The sequence below is a fragment of the Gekko japonicus genome, unplaced genomic scaffold (genome assembly GCF_001447785.1).
Source record: "Gekko japonicus isolate JY-2015 unplaced genomic scaffold, Gekko_japonicus_V1.1 scaffold47, whole genome shotgun sequence".
Taxonomy (NCBI): domain Eukaryota; kingdom Metazoa; phylum Chordata; class Lepidosauria; order Squamata; family Gekkonidae; genus Gekko; species Gekko japonicus.
Genome location: NW_015165235.1, coordinates 1980344 through 2000684, shown reverse-complemented (window position 1 = coordinate 2000684; position 20341 = coordinate 1980344). Strand labels below are relative to the sequence as shown.

The window sequence follows — 20341 nt, the reverse complement described above, 5'->3', positions numbered from 1 at the left end:
AAACTCTTGTTGGTCTTTAATCTGCTATTGGACTCAAATCTAACTGTCCCAGTATCACCAAGTAAGTGTCATGCAAAATGTAGATCTGAACATGGGTCTCCTCAACCCACACTGGTCTTTCCCCCGGGAAATTGGAAAGTCTACGCCCTTGCGGCTTCTTTCATCCTCTTCAGAAATCACTGGTAGAAGAATGTCCTTCTTGGACATCATGTTCCACACTCCCGTATTCAATGCAAAAGAATAAAGGTTCTCCAGATCTCCGTGTACTTCAATTAAAAGCAACCCACATTCTTCACCAGGACCAGCCAAATTCTACAACTGTAATACTTTCTTGGCAAATATTTGCTAATTTTGCGGCTGGATCTTACTTTCCTTCAGTGGGACACAGTTCTGAACAGAGCTTAAAAGGGAATAGAGCTTGTAGATTTAGTATCTAAAAAATTAGTGATAAATGTAAAGAAATAGCTGGAATGCTTTTTAGGAAATTTACATTAGAAGACTTGGTTGGATCTAATCATTTTTTCCTTTGGTGAAAAAGTGAAGAGAGTCCCCTGTGATAACCCAAAAGGCTATGCTGGGGATGACGGGGTTTGTATGGACAAAGCTGCTTGGGATGAGGGGAGTTAAGTGAGATTGCTTGAAAATGCTTGGATCTAGCCCAGTGATTATGCTCTGTACTCCATAAAAACATAAAGGAGCTTTCATATATTCAGCCACCTTTACATTTAATCTGCTATATAAATCTCCTTTCTTCTTCCTTCCTTCCTTCATCATCTTTTTTTTTTGTAAATCCCTGTTGATATTTTCCCCTTTAATTTTATTATCACTTGTAATGTGCTTAAATCAAAGTCTAAGTCCAGTGGGGCACCTTTAAGACCAACAGAGTTTTATTCAAGGCATGAGCTTTCCTGTGCACACATAGTACTTCTTCAGACACAATTAAATGGAAATAGAAATAACAGCTATACACATAGAGGGTGGGCAGTGAATTAGCATACAGAATAATGAAGATATTTTTAACAGATTAAAAGAATAGCAAGCTTAGTTATATGGCTATCAATTGTTCGGGTTCATTATTCTGTGTGCTAATTCACTGCCCACCCTCTATGTGTATAGCTGTTATTTCTATTTCCGTTTCATTGTGTCTGAGGAAGGGTGCACGCACACGAAAACTCACACCTTGAATAAAACTTTGTTGGTCTTAAAAGTGCCACTGGACTCTAACTTTCTTTTGTTGCTTCAGACCATACAGCTGCCCAGCTGGATCTGTGTTTAAACCATTTATTAGTGTTTTAAACAACACGTCCAGTCTATTGGCCCTCTTGGAGATATGCAGTGTCCCTTTCCTTACCTTTTTAGCTTCCCTTAAAAAAATTCCAGACTATAGCCTTTAAACTGTTCAGTAAGAATTAATCCAGTTTTTCATCTTCCAGTATTCTGATAAATGAATGCAAATGAATTACTGAGAAGAAAAAAGTGCTAGGTACTCTCAGTTTCGTTAAAATTAATTAAAATTTAATACAATGAAATAACTTTCTATATTTAAGTTGTGGCTGTTTTTCAGTGGCATCCTCATTTTCCCACGCTGCATAACTTTAGGCTTCCTTGCCACAGCATTCCCAGCCATAGACCTGACCCTGAAACTCTGGCTGCTGGAGATCCTCTGAGCCCTTCTCTGGTTCCAGAGTTCACATGGCCCCATGTTTCCAAACTTTCAACCTTGCAGCTGTAAGGATTTCAACTGGCTTTGGAAAAGAACTAAAGTGCCCTGTCCCAGATAGCCCCGGCAAGCCCAATCTTGTCAGATCCAGAAAGCTAAGCAGGACCAGCCCGGGCTAGTATTTGGAAGGGAGACCTCCAAGAAATACCAGGGCCGTGATGCAGAGGCAGGCAATGGCAAGCCAGTCACCGCTGAATATCCCTTGCCTTCAAGCCCCACTAGGGGTCAGCATGACTTGATGGCAAAACATTTTTTTAAAAAAAGAATTAACGCTGGAGTTCAGATTGCTGAACTCAGTTCTTAGGGTGGCATGCAGTATTTGTATTATAAAAGAAAGCAATAGATTAATTCCTAGTGAAGTGGTTGTCTGAACACTTCAGAATTACTTCCACACTGCTGACATTCAGTTAAAAACTGTTCTATTCTAACTCAGAACACACAAACAAAGAAGTACCAAATGGTGCTTGCTTTTTCTTTGTGTAAAGACTAGCTTTACAAGGATGCTAGCCTGTGAGGCTCACTGCTGCTTCTCTGTCTGACTTTCCAGAGGAGGGGCTGCGCTTTGCCTTAATGCCCAGGGCAGGAGGAACGGGGAAGCTCTTGTCAGGTTTGTAAGTGAAGAGCACAGAGATCTAGCCCTGCAAAGACACAAGCATCACATGGGGAACCGGTACATTGAGGTATGTTGTTCAGGGTCCAAAATCTGCATTGGCGAGAGAAGGTGGCAAGCTTGGCCATCTGTAAACATTTCTTCTTCTTTCTTTCCTAGGTATACAAAGCAACAGGTGAAGATTTTCTTAAAATTGCAGGAGGTAATTTTTTTTGTCCTACTACAATTCTGATTAAAACTGAAAAAGACTTCCTAATGGCTATTTGTTCCACAGTTGGTTTTAGATCAAACTGCTTTATTGTAAGTCAGATTTTTTGTTCCAGTGAAGCATTATGGAGTAGTGGGATAGTGCTGGATTTTCAACAAGTGGGCATAGTCTTCATTCACTGATCTCTCTGGGTAACCTGTGGCCAGTCTTTATGTCTTGATCTACCCTCTCTGTTGCAATAACAGGTAGGGGGACCAGGTTTCCCGCTATAGCAGCATCAGTAGGAGAAACAGTGGGGAAAGTGCCATCAGCCTTGTGTATCTTGAAGTGACTTTGTGCATCACTTTGATGCTCTAGCAACTCCCCAAATTTCAATTTCTATGAACAAACCACTGTTTCTGTAGGGTTGTGGCTATGTGTAACCTCACTTTCAGTTATGTGACCGGAAGTGATGTCACAATGCCTAGTACTGCCCCCCAGGACTTCCCTGGGATAGTAGGGGGATTACGTCTGCTACCCTGAAATCCTTGGAAGGGCAAGACTTAAAATGTATGAACAACAGTACCATCCTGAGCAGGTCTACTCAATGCAGCTTACTCACAGGAAGCTGTCCTTAGGAGTGCTCTGCTAGTAGCCTGATATAGCTGTCTCTGACTAGAACTTGAGCACTGAAAATGCCTTATACTGAATCACACCAATGATCCCTCAAGGTCAGGGTTAGCCACTCTGGTGATGGCTCTCCAGAGTCTCAAGTGGAGATCTTTCACACTACCTGGTTCCTCAACTGGAGAATGCCAGGGACTGAACCTGCTTTGGTTCTCAAAGGTCTCCAACAGAGACTACGCAAAAGCATTTAAACAGAATACTGATCTGGAGGGTGGATGCAAAACTGTGATGTGGATTCATAACAAACCATTGTTTGGTAAGAAAGTGGAGGATTTTAACTGTCAAGCCACCTGTGAGGGGAGGGGGAAGAGAGTAGGAGCCTGAGACTTCCCCAGGCTTGTTCATGTCTTGAGAAGCCATGGCTTGTTATGTCTCAATCTCACATCTATGAACCATCAAAACTTCTCTGAGCAGGAAACATGCTTGTGTTTTTGTTTGTCCATAAATCAAAATAAGGACTAACTGCAGAACATATCTGGGGTGGTTCTTATTGGCAAAGCCTCCCCTCCCATTATTCTGTTAAGTTTTATTGAGGATCCTAGTCTTTTGAGGTACTATCTGAGTGCAGGCTCTGAACCCAACAAATAACGCCTACGTGCTGCCTCAGGAGAGGGTGGACCTCTCCCAGCAACTAGAGGAACTGCATTACTAAACCGGTAAGGGTGTGTCTGTCTGGTAGTATTTTAGGCTCCCTCACAGAAATAGGGAAGCATTGATTCTCTGAGTGTCTGCTAAAAAAGAGGAAAGGCCGCACAGGCTGTGTTCTCTTTCTTCAATAACCCCTTTGTGAATAGCTGTCTCAATTCCTTCATAGTTCTGTTGGTTTGTCTCTCTCCTCTTACATTACTATATCAAAATATAACACACAACTATTTACAAGGAAAAAGACAGGAAAAAAATAACAATGAGAATAATAAAAATGTTGAGTTCTGGTCATTCTTCTTGAAGGCACATCCAATGAAGTAGCCCAGTTCTTGTCAAAAGAGAACCAGGTGATTGTTCGGATGCGGGGCCTTCCCTTCAACGTAACTACAGAAGAAGTGTTAGCCTTTTTTGGTCAACATTGTCCTGTGACGGGTGGAAAGGAAGGAATCCTCTTCGTTACGTACCCTGACAACCGGCCGACGGGAGATGCATTTGTGTTGTTTGCCTGTGAAGAATACGCACAGAATGCATTAAAAAAACACAAGGACTTGCTGGGTAAAAGGTACATAGAACTCTTCCGGAGCACAGCAGCTGAGGTACAGCAGGTGAGTGCCCGGCTTGCTAATGTCATGGTTGTGAGGTACTTATCTGAAGATTAACCTTTGACTCACACATGCAAGGGCACGAGGTGGCAGAACAGATTTTATCCACTCAGACTGAAGGTGGAGGGAACACATTTGGTAATACTCTCTATGTTCAGAACTTCCTGTAGATAGAAAACTAGCACAACAAATTATCTTTCTCTGCTGTTTTCTATTTGCAAGGAGGATTTTTGTGAACAGAGCTGGAATCCACCACATGCAGTTAGAAAGGACTGCATCATTTCCACCTCCTCAGGGTTCTGTCATCTTATTCTCCAGCAAGGGAAAGGTGGATGGGTGGTTTTTCAGCTGCTCAGTCTTAGATATGACGTTTGACAATGACTGGAATAAAGCCTGGGCAGAATTTGTGCTCAGAACTGCAGGCTGGGCTTTGGTAATCATGCAGTGTGTCTTCCCCAATGCACAGCCCTTCCCTAATCCAGGTGCTTTGTAGATTGACGTTTTTCATTGAAGTAATCCATGAACAGCTGAGCACTGCAGCCCTTACATGTTTTCAAAATGAAGCACATCTTAAGTATTCAAGTATTAGTTTTTCCTGCATGTTTTATTCTCCTGCTAGTCATAGGGAAGCACACTAACTCAGCTTAGAGGGAACATGCTAGTCATGGGGAAAGAACAGCAACTGTTCCTCAGAAATGTTGTTCAGTCTACGTTTTCCAAGACATTGCTTGGAACGGTCTCATGTTTCAAAGCTTGTATGGGCCAGCAACTGGCTTAAAAAAATAAAAAGCAAAAAATCTGATCAAGTAGTCTCAACAATTGAAGTTCTCTGTATAAATCCCGTACTTGAACAGGATGGTCGCAGAAAATACACATCCCTGCCTGTATTTGCCAATAATTTTATAGTCTGGAACATGCACAGGAGCCTGTTATCTCTGCTGTGTGACCTTAAGCATGAAGTCTCTTCTGTTGCCTTATGGCCTTGGGTTCAAACCCTCAAACCACACCTGTTTTTATAGGCATATTCACTGTTTTTAGTCTAGACAGACAGGTGCACAGCAACAAGCTGCACTCCTGTGTCTTCTGCACCTATGTGCCAATCCACCTGGATAGTGCTGTCTTCTTCAATAGTCAGTGCTCTTACCTTCCCCCACCCCCTAAACCAATCCTCTGAACATGTTACTGGCGAACTTAGAATGACAACCATTTTAGAACGGTGGATCAGGACGCATTTGTGCTGCCTGCTGGTGTCTGTTGAGATTATACCTTATTACGTAGCTTTCCCACCAGCTCTACATGTTTAGATTGTCATCTCTAGCAACTTGTTGCAGTACAACACGCAAAAACAGATAGTGGGAGCAGAGTATTTCCATGTATCTCACCTTTTCAAGTGTCACTTCAGTCTCACAATCAGCCTTGTGATGTAGCATGTATTAACTTCAGATTAGATCACCTGTTGAAAGGATATGTATTGGGTCACTTTTATTAAATCGTCCTAGAAACTGAATAAATCAGGGGTGTCAAACATGGCCCATGGGCCAGAACCAGCCTGTCCAGGGCTCTTACCCAGCCTCCAAGCAGCTGTTCATTACCTTTACTGCCAGATGAAACAGGCTGTGCCTTATGCCTCTGTACTGTCCCAGTGCTGATGAGTAATGGGCGGTGGAAGTGGGAGGGTGGGCATCAGGGAGATACTGTAAGGAAGTATTGTAAGAGTATTAATATATTAAGCATGTTTCTATTTTGAGTAAAAAAAATAATAATATTGATAATTGGGTTTGCCTGTATCCTTTATGAAGTCTGTATCTCCCAAACCTGGCATTACATTTTATGGCAGGCATGCCCCGGCCTGACAAAGTGACATTTATATCAGATCCAGCCCTTGTAACAAATGAGTTCAACGCCTCTGTTTGGCCAGTGGCTTTAAGAAATTGAATCTGAGTTTCTGAGGTCATCAGTAGAAGTAGATGTAAAGGTTTTTTTATTACCAAAGTTAATGCACAATTATGATCATGAGAGTGTGTGATTAAAATGCTAAATTGGCAGACAGTAAGAGAACTGCTGCATGGAAATTCTTCATTCTGTAGCTCCTCTACAGTTTCCAGTTCAGCCTTTCCTCACATGTGAAGACTGAAGGGGAAAAGCTTCACAGCTGAAGGGGAGAATTTGATCTTCAAGGAAGTAGTCTCAGAGGCCAATTCCCCAGCTATTGTGGGTCTTCAAACTGTGAGGGAGCGTTCTTCAGTACAAAAGATCTGTAGTGCGATACACACCTGAAGGGCACAACTTCCGAGTCTTAATTCCTACACTCTGCTCCCCTTCTGGTAATGTTGCCAACTTTGGGTTGGGAAACTTCTGGAGATTTGAGAGGTGGAGCCTGGGGAGGGGTTTAAGGGGGCGCGTGGCCTCAGTGGCACCATAGGGTCCACCCTCCAAAGCAGCGATTTTCTCCAGGGGAACTGATCTATGTTGCTTGGAAGAGAAGGTATAATTCCAGGAAGCTTACCTGGAGGTTATAATTAGTGAAACTTATTAATACTAATTTAATATTAATACATTCATTTATTAATTAAAATGTTTATCAGTCACTTTTCTGCCTTACAGGACTCAAGCCAGCTTACAATATAGATGAAATACATAAAACAGAATACATAAAATACATAAAAAACCCCAAATTTAAAATCACAATTTAGGACTGCCAGTAAGTTAATACATAAAATAATAAATAAAACTGTCTTCAGTTGCGGCCTACAGATTGAAAGCGAGGGTAGGGCTGCCAAATGCCCCCGGGAATGGCTGTGGCCCCGCCCCCAGCGTGTGACATCACATCCGGGTGACGTAGATGCGGCGCACGCACGCGCACCGGGAGATGGCCAGGGATCCCCCGCCGAGGAGATAAGAGAGATTTGGCAACCCTAAGTGAGGGGGTCAGGTGCACCTCTCTGGGTAGATTGTTCCACTATCATGGGGCTGTCACTGAAAAGGCCTTTTCTCATGTATCCCTCAAACAATCTTCTTTGACAGACAGGACAGTCAAGAGGGCCACTCCCTGTGATCTGAATTCCTGGGCAGGAACACGTGGGAGAAGATAGTCCTGCAGATACCCTGGTTATGATCCATACAATGCTTTAAAAGAAAAAATCAACATCTTGAACTGGGCGAGGGAGTGTACGTAGATGTGGCGCACGCACGCGCACCGGGAGATGGCCAGGGATCCCCCGCCGAGGAGGTAAGAGAGATTTGGCAACCAGAATTCTGCACTAGCTGCAGCTTCCAAACACTCTTCAAGTAGTGCTTTTTTTTGTTTGCATTTCAAAAATGTATGGTATGTATGGCCCAACCAGGCTATTTATGTTAGGTCTGATCCTGATATTAAATGAGTTTTCTACCTGATTTAGACAAAGTAAATAGGTCAAGCAGTTTTAGAGCGGGCACCTGCCTGGTATTTCCAGGGCACAGGGGAAGATCCACTACACATCCTGCATACTGGAGCCTCTTTACTTTATGCAGTGGGAGAATGTAAGTAGCTACAATTAAGGGCACACAAGTGATGGATGCAAACCTATTCCCTCCCCATGAAAGCTAGACACTAAGAAATGCACCTTCCATCCGCCTAGAGAGAAGGCAATAGCAATGGGTGGGACTGACCTGCTTGGCTTTGTTATTTGACTAAATGGGAAAGCTGCTGCAGTTGATTAAACAATGATGCAGGTTGTACGCCAACACGTATGAAAACCACTCATCTGGTGTCATATTTTTTTTTGCAGGTGTTGAACAGGTACTCTTCTGTACCTCTCATTCCTCTTCCAACTCCGCCTATCCTTCCTGTGCTACCTCAGCAATATGTACCACCCACCAATGTCAGGGACTGCATACGACTACGTGGCCTTCCCTCCACTTTTTTTCACTGCCACTATAGAGGATATTTTGGGATTCCTGGGGGAGTTTTCTGGAGATATCCGAACTCATGGGGTTCACATGGTATTAAATCACCAGGTAAGTAAAGGAGACAACAGTATTCAACCTCCACGTAGGCTGTCTAGTCAGCGTTTTGTCCAAGGTCCTGGGAGCAAGTAACCCAAGTGTGGTCACTCCACAACTTATAACCAATTTCAGCTGAGGACATCTTGTGTGTTAAAGATTTTGAGACTGGGATGTAGTCTATGCAGGTATATATTTTGTGATTTGCCGAAAAGTAGATGTAGTCTTTTGAATTTGCTTTGAGGTGTCTCTATATATAACAATAGCAGAATTTTTCTAATAAGCTAGCTAGTTTGGTTTTTGTCATACATAGGGGTTTTGGTTGTTTAACTTTGTGGGTCCAGTCCAAAGCATCGTCAACTATGTAATTCAAGTCACCGCCTAAGATTATGTCGCCATCCTGAAATTTAAAAAAGAGAGAGAGAACAGTAATTTTTGCTTTTTAATATTCATAAACATTTTCATTTGTGTTCTGTCTCTTAGACCTTTTTTTTTTAGTACGGCTTTAGCATATTCTAGACATTTTGCATGCATGACCGTTAATCCATGCAACTTCTCGGTATGCATCCTCCCCATATTATTAACTGGGAAACAGGGAGAGGCTCAGAGAGTGACTTGCACTCTTTAGGTTAAACACTTAATCAGGTTTCCTGGCATATCTTTCATGTTGTATGAAAGTAAGGAGGGCTTGATCTTTGAGGGGAGACACGGCATCTGAGGATGGGTACTCCCCATTATCCCGGGGCCATTTTTCCAACAGATATTTGGCTATCCCCAACAGCTGGTGCCATGGGCAGGAGGCAGAAATAGGTGCACTGCGTGTTCCTGCCTTTCTCCCTAGCTGGGGGCAATAGCTGCTTGGCAGTGGGAGATTTCTGTTGGGGTACATGTCATGGGAACAGAGGATGAAATCTTCCTTCTCAGCGCCCTTGCTGTGTCCCAAATCTGAATCTGGGTGGCTGGAGGGGGTTGCTGCTGTTTAACAGTCAGAGGTGCTGACCAGGGCCTCCGAGAGAGGGGAAACAAAATTCGGGGGGGGGGGCCAACGTCAGTTTGAGGGGCCCCAGCTGGAGCTCTCCAACAGCTGACACAGTAGATTTTAACTTCCCCTGGAATGCCTCTGCTCTACTCTTTTTTTCTGCTGCGATCTCTTTATCACTTTCCCTCTCCCTCACCCCACACCCCCAGAGTGAGAAACAGATGCTCTGGGTTGGCTCAGTTTCCTCTGCCCACCCCCTTCCTACACCTGTGTAGCCAGCCAGCCTCACACTCTGTGTGCTGGGAAGGCAACATGTGGTGCTCCTGCTCTCTTGTACGATGAACTGCTGTAGTCCCTCGTCTGTCGTTCTCCTCCTTGCAAGATCTATCTTGCAAAAAGCCCATCGTCTGCTCTGTTCCCTGGTCCATTTCCTGAGCTGCATAGAGAAGCTTCTCTACCACAAGAACAGGATTGTTGTCTGGTCAATGAGCCCCTAGCTGGAGGCACTGGAAGGGGGGGGAATACGATGGGGCAGGGCTGTTACCACTCACACTGTGATGCTGGAAAGGCAAAGAAGTTTCCATGCAGTTGCTCAGAATGGGTATCACAGGAAAAAGATCAGTGTCTAATAAGCAGTGGGAGTTGCCAACTGACCAAGAAAGAGGGTTGGTTTGCTCCTGTGGCTTTAATGGCAGCCTGAGCCACAGAAATCTGCAGGGGGACTTTTGGAAAAAAGAGAGCACACACTTATTACTGGCTTTTTCCTGCAGTTCAAGCTGCTGTGAGATGCACAGGAATAGGAGTTAGTAAGAAAAAAATTGGTAACCTCTAGATCTGTGAGAAGATAATTGCAGGGGACTGGGGTGGCATTTGGATGCTGGATAGATTTGGGGTGGAGGAATCAGGGAGAAGAAGTGAGTGAGGGAATTTAAGCCTGCAGTCCTCCCGTGCATATTTACAGGCAAGTAAACTGCATCACAGTCACACTTTGAGTTAACAAGGACAAGATCCAGCTATCTGGAGCAAGGCCTAGGAATAGGGAATGTGCTTAGTTGTTGTTGTTGTTGTTTTAAAATCAGAAACATTACACTCTGCCTGGGAGAGGAGGATGGGGTGGTCTCTGTTTTCTCCAGCTTTCTTTTTCTTTCTGTTTAAGTAGGCGGCAGCAGAAGGGGAGGGGAGGGGAAGGGAAGGGAGAACTGGAGTCAGTTGGATTTCAGTATCCAGGGGCTAGAGTTGCTTTCTAAAGTCAGTGCATATACAGGATTCTGATCCCCTGCCAGGACTCATTCTTTGTTTCAGAAAAGAGATGCTTTGGGGGAAGAAGAAAGTGCTTGCTAAGAAACACCCCTGTGGGGTGCCATGGTGCCCGTGAGTGCCAGTTGAAGAAGACAACCTACCTATTAGCTGTAATCATCTTCTCCCTTGTTTTCCAAAGCAAGTCAGTGAGACACAGAGAGAGAGAGAGCTTGCAAGAGTGCTGTTCGCTAGGTTTCTTCAAGTTTGTCCCATCTTGCTTAATGTTGATATGTGCTAGGTGGCTGTTATTAGAAAGGTGGGAGGGGTTGCACCATACCTTATTATAACATGCACGGTGTAAATAAGTAAAACCTGCTCTTTAATCATCCTGCCCATTTTCCTTTCTTGCCTATCTGACAATTATTATTCTATTCATGGATGGTAGCAGCAAGCCAATAATACTTGGTTTTGATCAGGGTCAAATCTTTGTCTGGGGACCCACGGTGGCTCTCGGCAGCCCTGGTGCTGGCAGCTCTGATCACTGATATTCTGCACAAGGTGTAGGATGGCCCTTAGCTGTTACCTTGTGCAGCTGTTTGTGGTCTTCCTCATGCATTACTTATACCACATCTGTTGCTGTACAAGGTACCTTTCAACATGGGAGAGCCTGGACTGTATCTGCTGCCTTAAAATCTAATAAAATGTATCCCATAAAAAAAAAAAAGAATGATTGTGATAGCTATCATTCTACATGAGAGTATGGAGGCTTCAAATATTGGGAAGGATAAATTGCAGTAAAGCTGTAACAGTTTGCATTCAAAAAGGCTGTAAAAGCAGGAAAGACTGCAAGAACTTGGATGTGATCGATTGCATCCATAGTCTCTCTTGGTCTATTTCTCCATCTTGCCTTGAGGTTCTCTGCAAGACATATCCCCTGGTTGTACCACAGTGGTACTTCAATCCTGGCTACCTTGGCCTCTTTGTAGACTGAGTGAGTGTTGAGGATGCCCTTTTTCAGTTCCCTAGCAAAAGATAACAATGACTAGTTAAGCATCTCAAAAGTAGATGATGACTAGTTAAGGATCAGAGCTAAGGAGTTGTCAATACTTAGTGGTTCTGGTTGACATGCCTGCCTGCTGTAATTGTAAACACTGCAATGATGAAAGAACTACCAAGAAAATGTTTGGATGGTTTGCATTAATGGTTCACTTATTTCCAGTCAGTATTCAAAGATCTGCCTGACCCAAGAATGATTGTCGTAGAAAAAGAGGTGCAGGAGCTCATTAGCATAACTCATTAGCGTAACTTATTTGCATATGCCACACACCCTGACATCACCAGAAGTGTGTCAGAAGGCAACACCCACCGCTCAGGCTCCACTGGACTATTTTGGATTGCTAGCTATTGGGGGGGGGGGAATGTGCAGATCTGTTCTCGCAGAGGAGGGAGAGCTTGTACCTGAATAAAACTTAAAGGTGCCACTGGACTGTTTTGGACTGGGGGGGGGGCTCTGCAACTTACCTGGCTGCTTCTTGCTCTGACTGAGGGCTGCTGGGAGCAGGGGGTGGGGCTTGTTGCATGTGCCCGCCCCCTGGGCTCTTTACTGCCGGAGCTCCGCTCCTGTGCGCTCCTGCAGGAAATGACCCCTGCCTGACCCACATGCTATAGTTGCCTGTCTTCTTCTTGCACTGACTTCCTAAATCTAAAGATGCTTTACTGGCGTGGTCTGTGTTTCACTCTTAACTGTGGTCCAATTGCAGATGGATCAGAGATGTCATCTTTATCACAAGCTGAATGTTCTGGCTTGTATCTGTTAAAGTGTTCTCATGGTACCTGTCTACAGGTACCTGTCTTCAAGATACCATTTGAAATTGAGTTCCGAGGTTGCAGTTCAAGGTGCAGCAGCCTCAACAGCCTGGTCTAGTCTGAGCTCAGAAAGCTAAGCAGGGTCAGCCATGGTTAGTACTTAGATGGGAGACCACAACAGAAATCAAGGGATGCTATGCAGAGGGAGGCAATGGCAAACCACCCCTGCTTATCTCTTGCTTTGAAAATGCCGTGAAGGGTTACCTTAAGTCATTTGTGAGCTGATGGCACTGAATTAACTAGAACAAGGCTCAAAATCACCACTTTGTTACATTACGTTCATCCCTGCATGAAGCTTACTGGAGGCCTATGTGAAAATCTTTGTCTTACCAATCAGTCTTCCACATGAGAGTGCTGTAAAGTTAAAGAGGATCACTGCACTGAGAAGTGATGGGAAGGTGGAAAATGACTCAAGTTGTTTCAGCGCTTATGCTGTGGTCATGATTGAGCTCAAAAGTATTACTTAGATTTTCGAATAGTTTTCTACCAAAAGGGATGTGTGCATGAGTGGGAGAGGGGGGGAAATCTAAGCATTTGTCTTCTAAAATGTTTGCAATTATTTGAAAACTGGAGTGTTTTTTTATGACTGGTTTTGACATTTCCTAGATTCTGAGAATCTGAAGTCTAGGCAAGCTATATTCCCAAAGTTTTACAATAGAGGTGTTGATCGAAAGTGTTCTGTTACAATGAAAGCTGAAGGGCAGGAACAGTAAGTCCTGTGACTGTGGGCTTTAAAGAGCATTTAAAATCAGGACACTTTGTGATGAATGGCTCTATGTATATACCTTTATCACAAGTAAAAGGACGAAGTGTTTGTAAAATGTAGAGGGAGAAGCATTTGGCCATTGTGGTGGGCGCAGTGAACAACCGCAAGTTAGTTGTAAAAGACAACTGTTCTAATAGTCCCACTACACCATACTTCCTAGGGGGTCAGCCCCATTAATTTTAGGGAGTCTTACTTCTCAGCAAACATGTTTAGAAATGCACTGTAAGATTAATGCTGGTATAATGTAGACATGTGTCTATATTCAACCAGCAATCAAGTCCACTTGTTTCTGTAACACACTTTAGCTTGGGGTCCATGAACACCTTTCCTAGTAGGTGTCAAGTGTTTTTAGAAAGTGGAAGAGGCCAGGTGGGGCTTTTGTCTAGCGGAGCTTCTGGTTGGCTACTGGTGATCCAATTGGCTGTGCACATTTTTTTTAAGTTGCTTTAGCAAGAGTTGCCAAAGCACAAGGATCTTCACGGCGTTACTTTGTATGCATGCAAGGAAACAGTTTTAAATATGTTCATTTAACAATCCTAAAAGTAATCAACCCTGACTGTTCCCTGGAAGGCCAGATAATGAAACTGAAGCTCAAATACTTTGGCCAGCAAATGAGAAGGGAGCACTCACTGGAGAAGACCCTGATGCTGGGAAAGATTGAAGGTCAAAGAAGACGGGGACGGCAAAGGATGAGATGGTTAGACAGTGTCATCGATGCAACGAACATGAAGTTGAGCAAACTTCAGAGGATGGCGGAAGACCGGAAGGCCTGGAGGGAGCTGGTCCATGGGGTCGCAAAGAGTCGGACTCAACTGTGCGACTGAACAACAACAACAACTACTTCCTGAGGCAGCCATTCTGTGGTTGTGCCCACCAGCCTGCATCAGAATTCCAAAGGGTCCCTCCCCTGCAGGCTCAAAATGGTTGAGAACCCCTGCTGCAGTTAATGTAGCCAAACATGTGGTCCCTGCCAACCCCACCACCAGTGTGACCCAGGCAGTGATTAACACACATGTCACAAGAACAGACACAGCTGAAACTGTAGGTTTTCTGTAGGTCTGAAAGCATCAGGGATTGGAACTGCTAGATTTCCTGCTCCCGCAGTGTCCTTACATCCGAGTGAGTTATACTCCAGGCAGTGAGGGTTGCAGCTGTCACCATCATTGTGACTGGAGGAACTGCACGCTAATGTTGCTTTCCATCAATGTACTCTGGGAAGGCATAGAAAACTTGTTAGAACAAAGAAGTTGCAACTCTGTGGAGGAATACTTGGTGTTCTGACATTTACTACAGGCCTCGCCCAGGTGATGGAGAACATCCATTTATCAGTGCTTGTTGGATGATTGCCCATAGGAGAATAGAGTTACATGGGGATGGTGCTGAGTTCTGGGGAAAAGGTGAGGGAAAATTACAGAGAGGTTCCTTCATTCCACATACATCCATCTTAGTTCTTCCACTGGCAGTGCCCTGATGGCTAGATTTGTAGCTTTACCTACTAGAGAAAGACAACACAATGGTACCTGTCTGTAGCACTGGAAGGCACAACAGGCTGGGTATTGATTGCTTATCCATGGACCACCTTATTGCTTGGAAGGATACTTGGACTCAGAGGTGCAGGGCAAGATTGTCTTTATTCCACAGTTTCCCTGATAAAAATTTTCTTTGGGAAAGAAGCAATTAGATTTATACCCTGGCCTTCACTCAGAGTCTCAGAGCGGCTTACAATCGCCTTCCCTTCCTCTCCCCACAACAGACATCCTGTGAGATAGGTGGGGCTGAGAAAGCTCTGAGAGACCTGCTCTTGAGAGAACTGTGTCTGACCCAAGGTCACCCAGCTGGCTGCATGTGAAAGAGTGGGGAATTGAACCCGGTTCTCCAGATTAGTCTGCCACTCTTAACCACTACACCAAACCACTACAACAGCCCACCTCCCAGGAAAGTCCCCTTACTTTCCACAGCTGCGCTCCCTTTGTCCAGCTCCCCTTTCCCTCAACAACACCAGGCTTCTCAGGGTGGTAACTCTTAAGGAGAAGCCCAGGGGCTTGACCTGTCCCCCAGTTGCAGGTTCCACCCACTCCCCCACTGCACCTGTAAAGGCTCTCCATCTGCAGCCCAACTGATTGGAGCCTGGCCGCACCTAGGCTACAGGCTTCTGGGGTGGCTTCTCTGGAGACTCCCTTGGTCTTGGGCTTCTTTTCCCCCAGGGTGGGCTTCTGCTGCCCTCTCCCCTAGCCTCCACTGGCATGACCTGGCCAGGACTGTCACACCATCTACTGCAGGGATTTATGCTCAAGACCTGTTGGTAGCTTGTTCCTTTCCACATTCTACTTAGTAAAATGAATCACAAATGGCCAGACCAGAATACTGGTGTTTATCATACAAAGTGGCTGAGTCTCCACAGCTGCCTAGAAGGCTGTAACCTCCTACAGGCACAAGGGTATGGCTGTGCTTGCATACCTTTTTCTGCCAGTAGACAGTCATTTAGGAGTGATTCTTTTCTACCCACCCTGACCTGGATGTCCCAGGCTAACCTCACTCATCAGATCTCAGAAAGTAAGCAGGTCCAGCCCTGGTCAGTATTGGGATGAGAGAACACCAAGGAAGTCCAGGGTTGTGACACAGAGGCAGGCAATGGCAAACAGCCTCTGGACATCTCTTGGCTTGAAAACTCCACGAGGTCATCGTAAGTCAGCTGTGACTTGCCAGCACTTTCCACCGCCACCTATTCTACATATCTGCTTTCCACTGTAGTTGCAGCGTAAGACATATGGGGAGGAAAACTTGATCTCTTTGCACATGCCAAGATGATACAAATTGAGGGTAGTTTATATATAAATCAAGAACAGAAATCCAACATGCATAAAGAACTTCAAGTCTTTATTACCCAATTCTTTTTTTCTTTTGTTTTGTCTTTTGTTCTAGTTTGATATTGTATTGTTTTTTTAAAAAAAGGATTTGTCTGGTAACCCTCAGCGTGGATCTCACTGAAAATCCACATGTTTGGAAGGATATCTGTCAGCAGAGCACAACTTCTTTGCCGCCTCCTTCCTGCTGTGACTCAAAATGTCCCATAATGTTGTCCATGGGGGGTGGGGGCAATGTGAGGGGTGGCGTTGGAGGTCTGATGCAAGGAGGGAATTGGCAGAAATCTCCCACAGAATCCAGTTGCCTAGTTATAGAAAACTAGTATTGTTTGGTATGTTTAGTCATACAGCTTCAGTATCTCTGAGTGTGGTCCTTCAAGTGTGGGCCTCTTGGCACAAGAAGCATTTCCTTTCACTGGATTTCTCTCTGCCAGGATGTGGTGGGTCCAACACTGCTGCCATCTCCCCCATACATAGCCAATGACTGAGGGGAACTTCCATCTACAGAGGCAGCAAACCTCTTGATTACCAGTGCTGGGAGGCAACATAGGGTTACCATACCCCTGGTTAGGGCAGGGGTTCCCCTGATTTCAGGGACTCTAATCTGCTGCTGGCCAGCGGGGAAGCCCCATCTCCGAGCAGCCTCCTCCCATAGTGTCAGCATGATGACATCACCTGGAAGTGATGTCATTATGCTGGGCACATCGCATGATGATGCTCTAGCGTTTTGACCAGAACTCTATGGTAACCATAGAGCTTTGGTCAAAATGCTAAAGTGTCGCTGTGTGTTGTGCCCAGTGTGATGATGTTACTTCCAGGTGATGTCATCATGAGGCACATACACCAGAAGATCCAGGCTCGGAGCTGGGAGCCCCCCACCACAAGCCTGGTAAGACCTGGCAACCCTAAGGCAGCATCAGGAAAAGGTCTTGACCTCTATGCACTGTTCATTTGGCACTCCAGGACAACTGGTTGGCCACTGTGTGAAACAGTATGCTAGACTACATAGACCGCTGGTCTGATCCAGCAGGAGCTTCTGATATTAAAGCAGAGACCAGCTCTCCCTTCAAGGTACCTAAAACCAAGAAGGAAACTGTCATTTTGAATTCAGACTTATAGTTGCTCATGTTATCACTGCAGATAAATCCCTCCTCCTTGTAGACTTTCCACTGCATAAATGCTTCTGTAGTTAAGTTATAGCTCATTCTCTGTGCTTTCATCCTCAGGGGCGTCCATCTGGAGATGCTTTCATCCAAATGAAATCTTCGGACCGAGCATTTATGGCTGCTCAGAAGTGCCATAAGAAAACCATGAAGGACAGATACGTTGAAGTCTTTCAGTGTTCTTCCGAGGAGATGAACTTTGTGTTAATGGGGGGCACTTTAAATCGGAATGGCTTATCCCCACCACCATGTAAGTTACCATGTAAGTTTTGCTTGGCTCTTGGCGCTACTCTACGCTGTTTGCTGGTAGGTGTTGGAGCTTCCTGTCTCAACTCTTGTGCCCCTCTCTTGGAAAAGTTCAGTGTTTGGGGTCTGGGACTCAAAACTTTCCCTCCTGAAATCGGTAACAGTCTCTGAATTGTTCTTCCTTTGGGTGTGGACTATTGTGATTTTGGAGAGGAACTGGCTTCCTTATTCTTGCTTCTCTGCTGACACCCACTTTTTTCCTTGGAGCCTAATTTGCACTAGATAGGCAATGATTTTTTTTAACATGGCTATTTTGCAATGGTTTAGAGGCAATTTAGAGGCAATGATAGGCCTCTAAAATGGTTAGCTAAACTCAAATATGGGTGCCTAGATATGCAGAGGGAAAACTGAGTGTTTTAATAGCCTGTAGATCAGAGAATCACTAAAATCATTTTAGTGCAGGTAAGTGGCATTGGGTAGATTGAATGGTCACTCTAAGAATATGCTGTATGTGTTTAGATCTAAGAGAAAGCTATACATCTCTGTAGGAGGCTGATTAGAATTGCTGGTCTCTTAATGTTCCCAGGTAATAAAAGAGCAACAGGTTATAGCTAATTTGGACTGAAACCTTTTCTCCCTTCTTCTGTCACTGAATATTTGCATTTGGTCATGGTCACACATGAGTTCCGAACTGTTGATCTTGGACGTGCTTCTGAGTAGTCTACATGCTAAGAACACTTCTGTGCCAAGGAAATCCAAACCTGTAATGACACTTAATCAGTGTTGCTTATATTTGCTTGTCTGGCTTGATTTCACATGCTTGCTCTGGAACTGACAGAACTAGCATACACTCTTACCGAGTTGCTGTTCCAAAATCTTTAGAACAATTGGATTAGTTTGGGAGTGGTGGTGACAAATAGGTGGGCTGGAAGTCACAGAATAATGGCCATAGTTTGGGAGAGATGGCATGTCAATAATACTTTGTGTCCACTTGGGAGGGAAAGAAAGGTATTTAAGACCATATTTTTATTTATGCGTTAAAACTTTCATCCACCTTTTTCTTCCAAGGCAGTTTACCAAAAGGCTACAAATAGATCACGACACACTATGCAGAATGGCAAGAATAGAAACAAGCCATTTGCAAGCAGCACAAGATCAGCCTTCTGATTTTGTCCTCACAGGAAGCTGTGCTCAGCTTCCTTTCAGCCTCTGAGATTCCACCAGACATTCAAGGGCCAGTATTTGGAGGGGGGGAAGGAATAATCATTTCTTGGCTGTTGCTGGAGCCTCAGGAGGGACCATCACCAGCCAAAGACCTGCCATAATGCGGTGCTAGGTTCTTGCCACCTGTCCCCAATCTCACTGTGGGCAGCAACAGTTATAGTAGGGATGGGCCCTCTTCTCTGCCATGATATGATGCTTATATTGGGTGGCTCCTCACCTTCCTCTACCTGCCAAACAGCAGAGGGAGGAACAAACACTTCTGTCAGCTCTCCTGAAGGAACAGTTCAACAGCAATGGTGCCCAGGAGTAGCTCTCCCTGACTTGGTTGTGTGTTTCCCTCTGGGTACTGGGGGTGCCTGTAGGGAGAAGAGTGAAGTACAGTTCTTCTGTGCTCCTTTAAACCTTATTGACATCAGCAGAAAGGAGCACAAAAGAGGTCCCTGTGATATTAGAGGACAGAGGCTTAGGATGTTTTCCTGTCTCTGTTGGGGAGGTTGCCTGAGGACACAGTGGAGAACTGTAACAGGCCTTAAATAACCATGAAGGTGTATGTTCTACTTCCTGTGTATGTTGTATTTTTGGGGGGGGGGAGTACCCATGTACATGTAATGCAACTTTTTAATGCAGTATGCATGTAGTTAAGGTTGAAAAGTGTCCTCTGGGACTGGGAAACCTCCAGCCCCCAATGGGCTTTTCCTAGTCTATGGTTTTGCCATAGAGTTTCTGGCAATTCCTAGAGGGGGCTGGTGTCACGTCTGGGTTTTCCTGGAAGTGACACTATTGCCATCACCAATGGCTTCCCCCTGTGTTCCTGCCACACCTAGTCTCCCACAAGTTCCCAGGTCAGGCCTGGCAACTCTATATGCAGTTGAGAGGATATGGTGAGCTTGGTGGGAGAGCCACTGGATGTCATCTTGCTCCAGGGTCTCCTGAAAATCTAGAGCCGTCTCTGTAGCATGGCTAATGTTCCATGTTCCATGTAAATCCTTTTGTCTTCATGTCTGTAAAGAAGCTTCGTTCTCAGGAAGCCAGGTGGTGTGTCTGCTTTGTGCTTGTTCTGCAACCTCACAAGAGTCTGAAATTGGTTTTTGGAGGTCAACTAGGGCTTAATTTCAGTCAGCATGATAAGCCCTGAACCTATTTCAGCCTGTTAACAGCCTTAGGGTTATACTTGACCCAACGTTATTGCTGGAAAAGCAAGTCAATGCAGCTGCAAAAAAAAAAAAAGGCTTTCTTCCAACTCAGTCTAACCCATAAAATTGCTCCTTAAGTTTGATACGGTTGATCTGGCCAGCTGGATCTATACCACAGTAACATTAGAGACTAGGCTACTGTACTGCACTGTACCTGGGTCTTCCCTCAAAATCAACTCGGAAACTCCAGTTGGCACGGAATGCCATGGAACAGTTCTTGTCAGGAGCTAGATGGAGCATGCATATTACTCCCGTTCCGCAGCCACTCCACTGGCTGCTCATCAGTACCAAGCTCAGTTACAAGTATTGGCTCTCACATACAAAGCCCTTCATGGCCTTGGACCCTCTTGTCTGTGAGACCGCCTCTTT

At 44.8% G+C, this 20341-nt stretch overlaps 1 protein-coding gene across 1 annotated transcript in view; it reads left to right on the top strand.

Moving 5' to 3' along the window:
• ESRP1 (epithelial splicing regulatory protein 1) overlaps nt 1-20341 on the top strand; it is a 61786-nt gene that overhangs the window by 30491 nt on the left and 10954 nt on the right. The window contains 6 exon segments of the mRNA XM_015409825.1: nt 2268-2400; nt 2490-2532; nt 4153-4454; nt 8219-8353; nt 8355-8447; nt 17373-17559. Coding sequence (XP_015265311.1) covers nt 2268-2400; nt 2490-2532; nt 4153-4454; nt 8219-8353; nt 8355-8447; nt 17373-17559 — 893 coding nt within the window.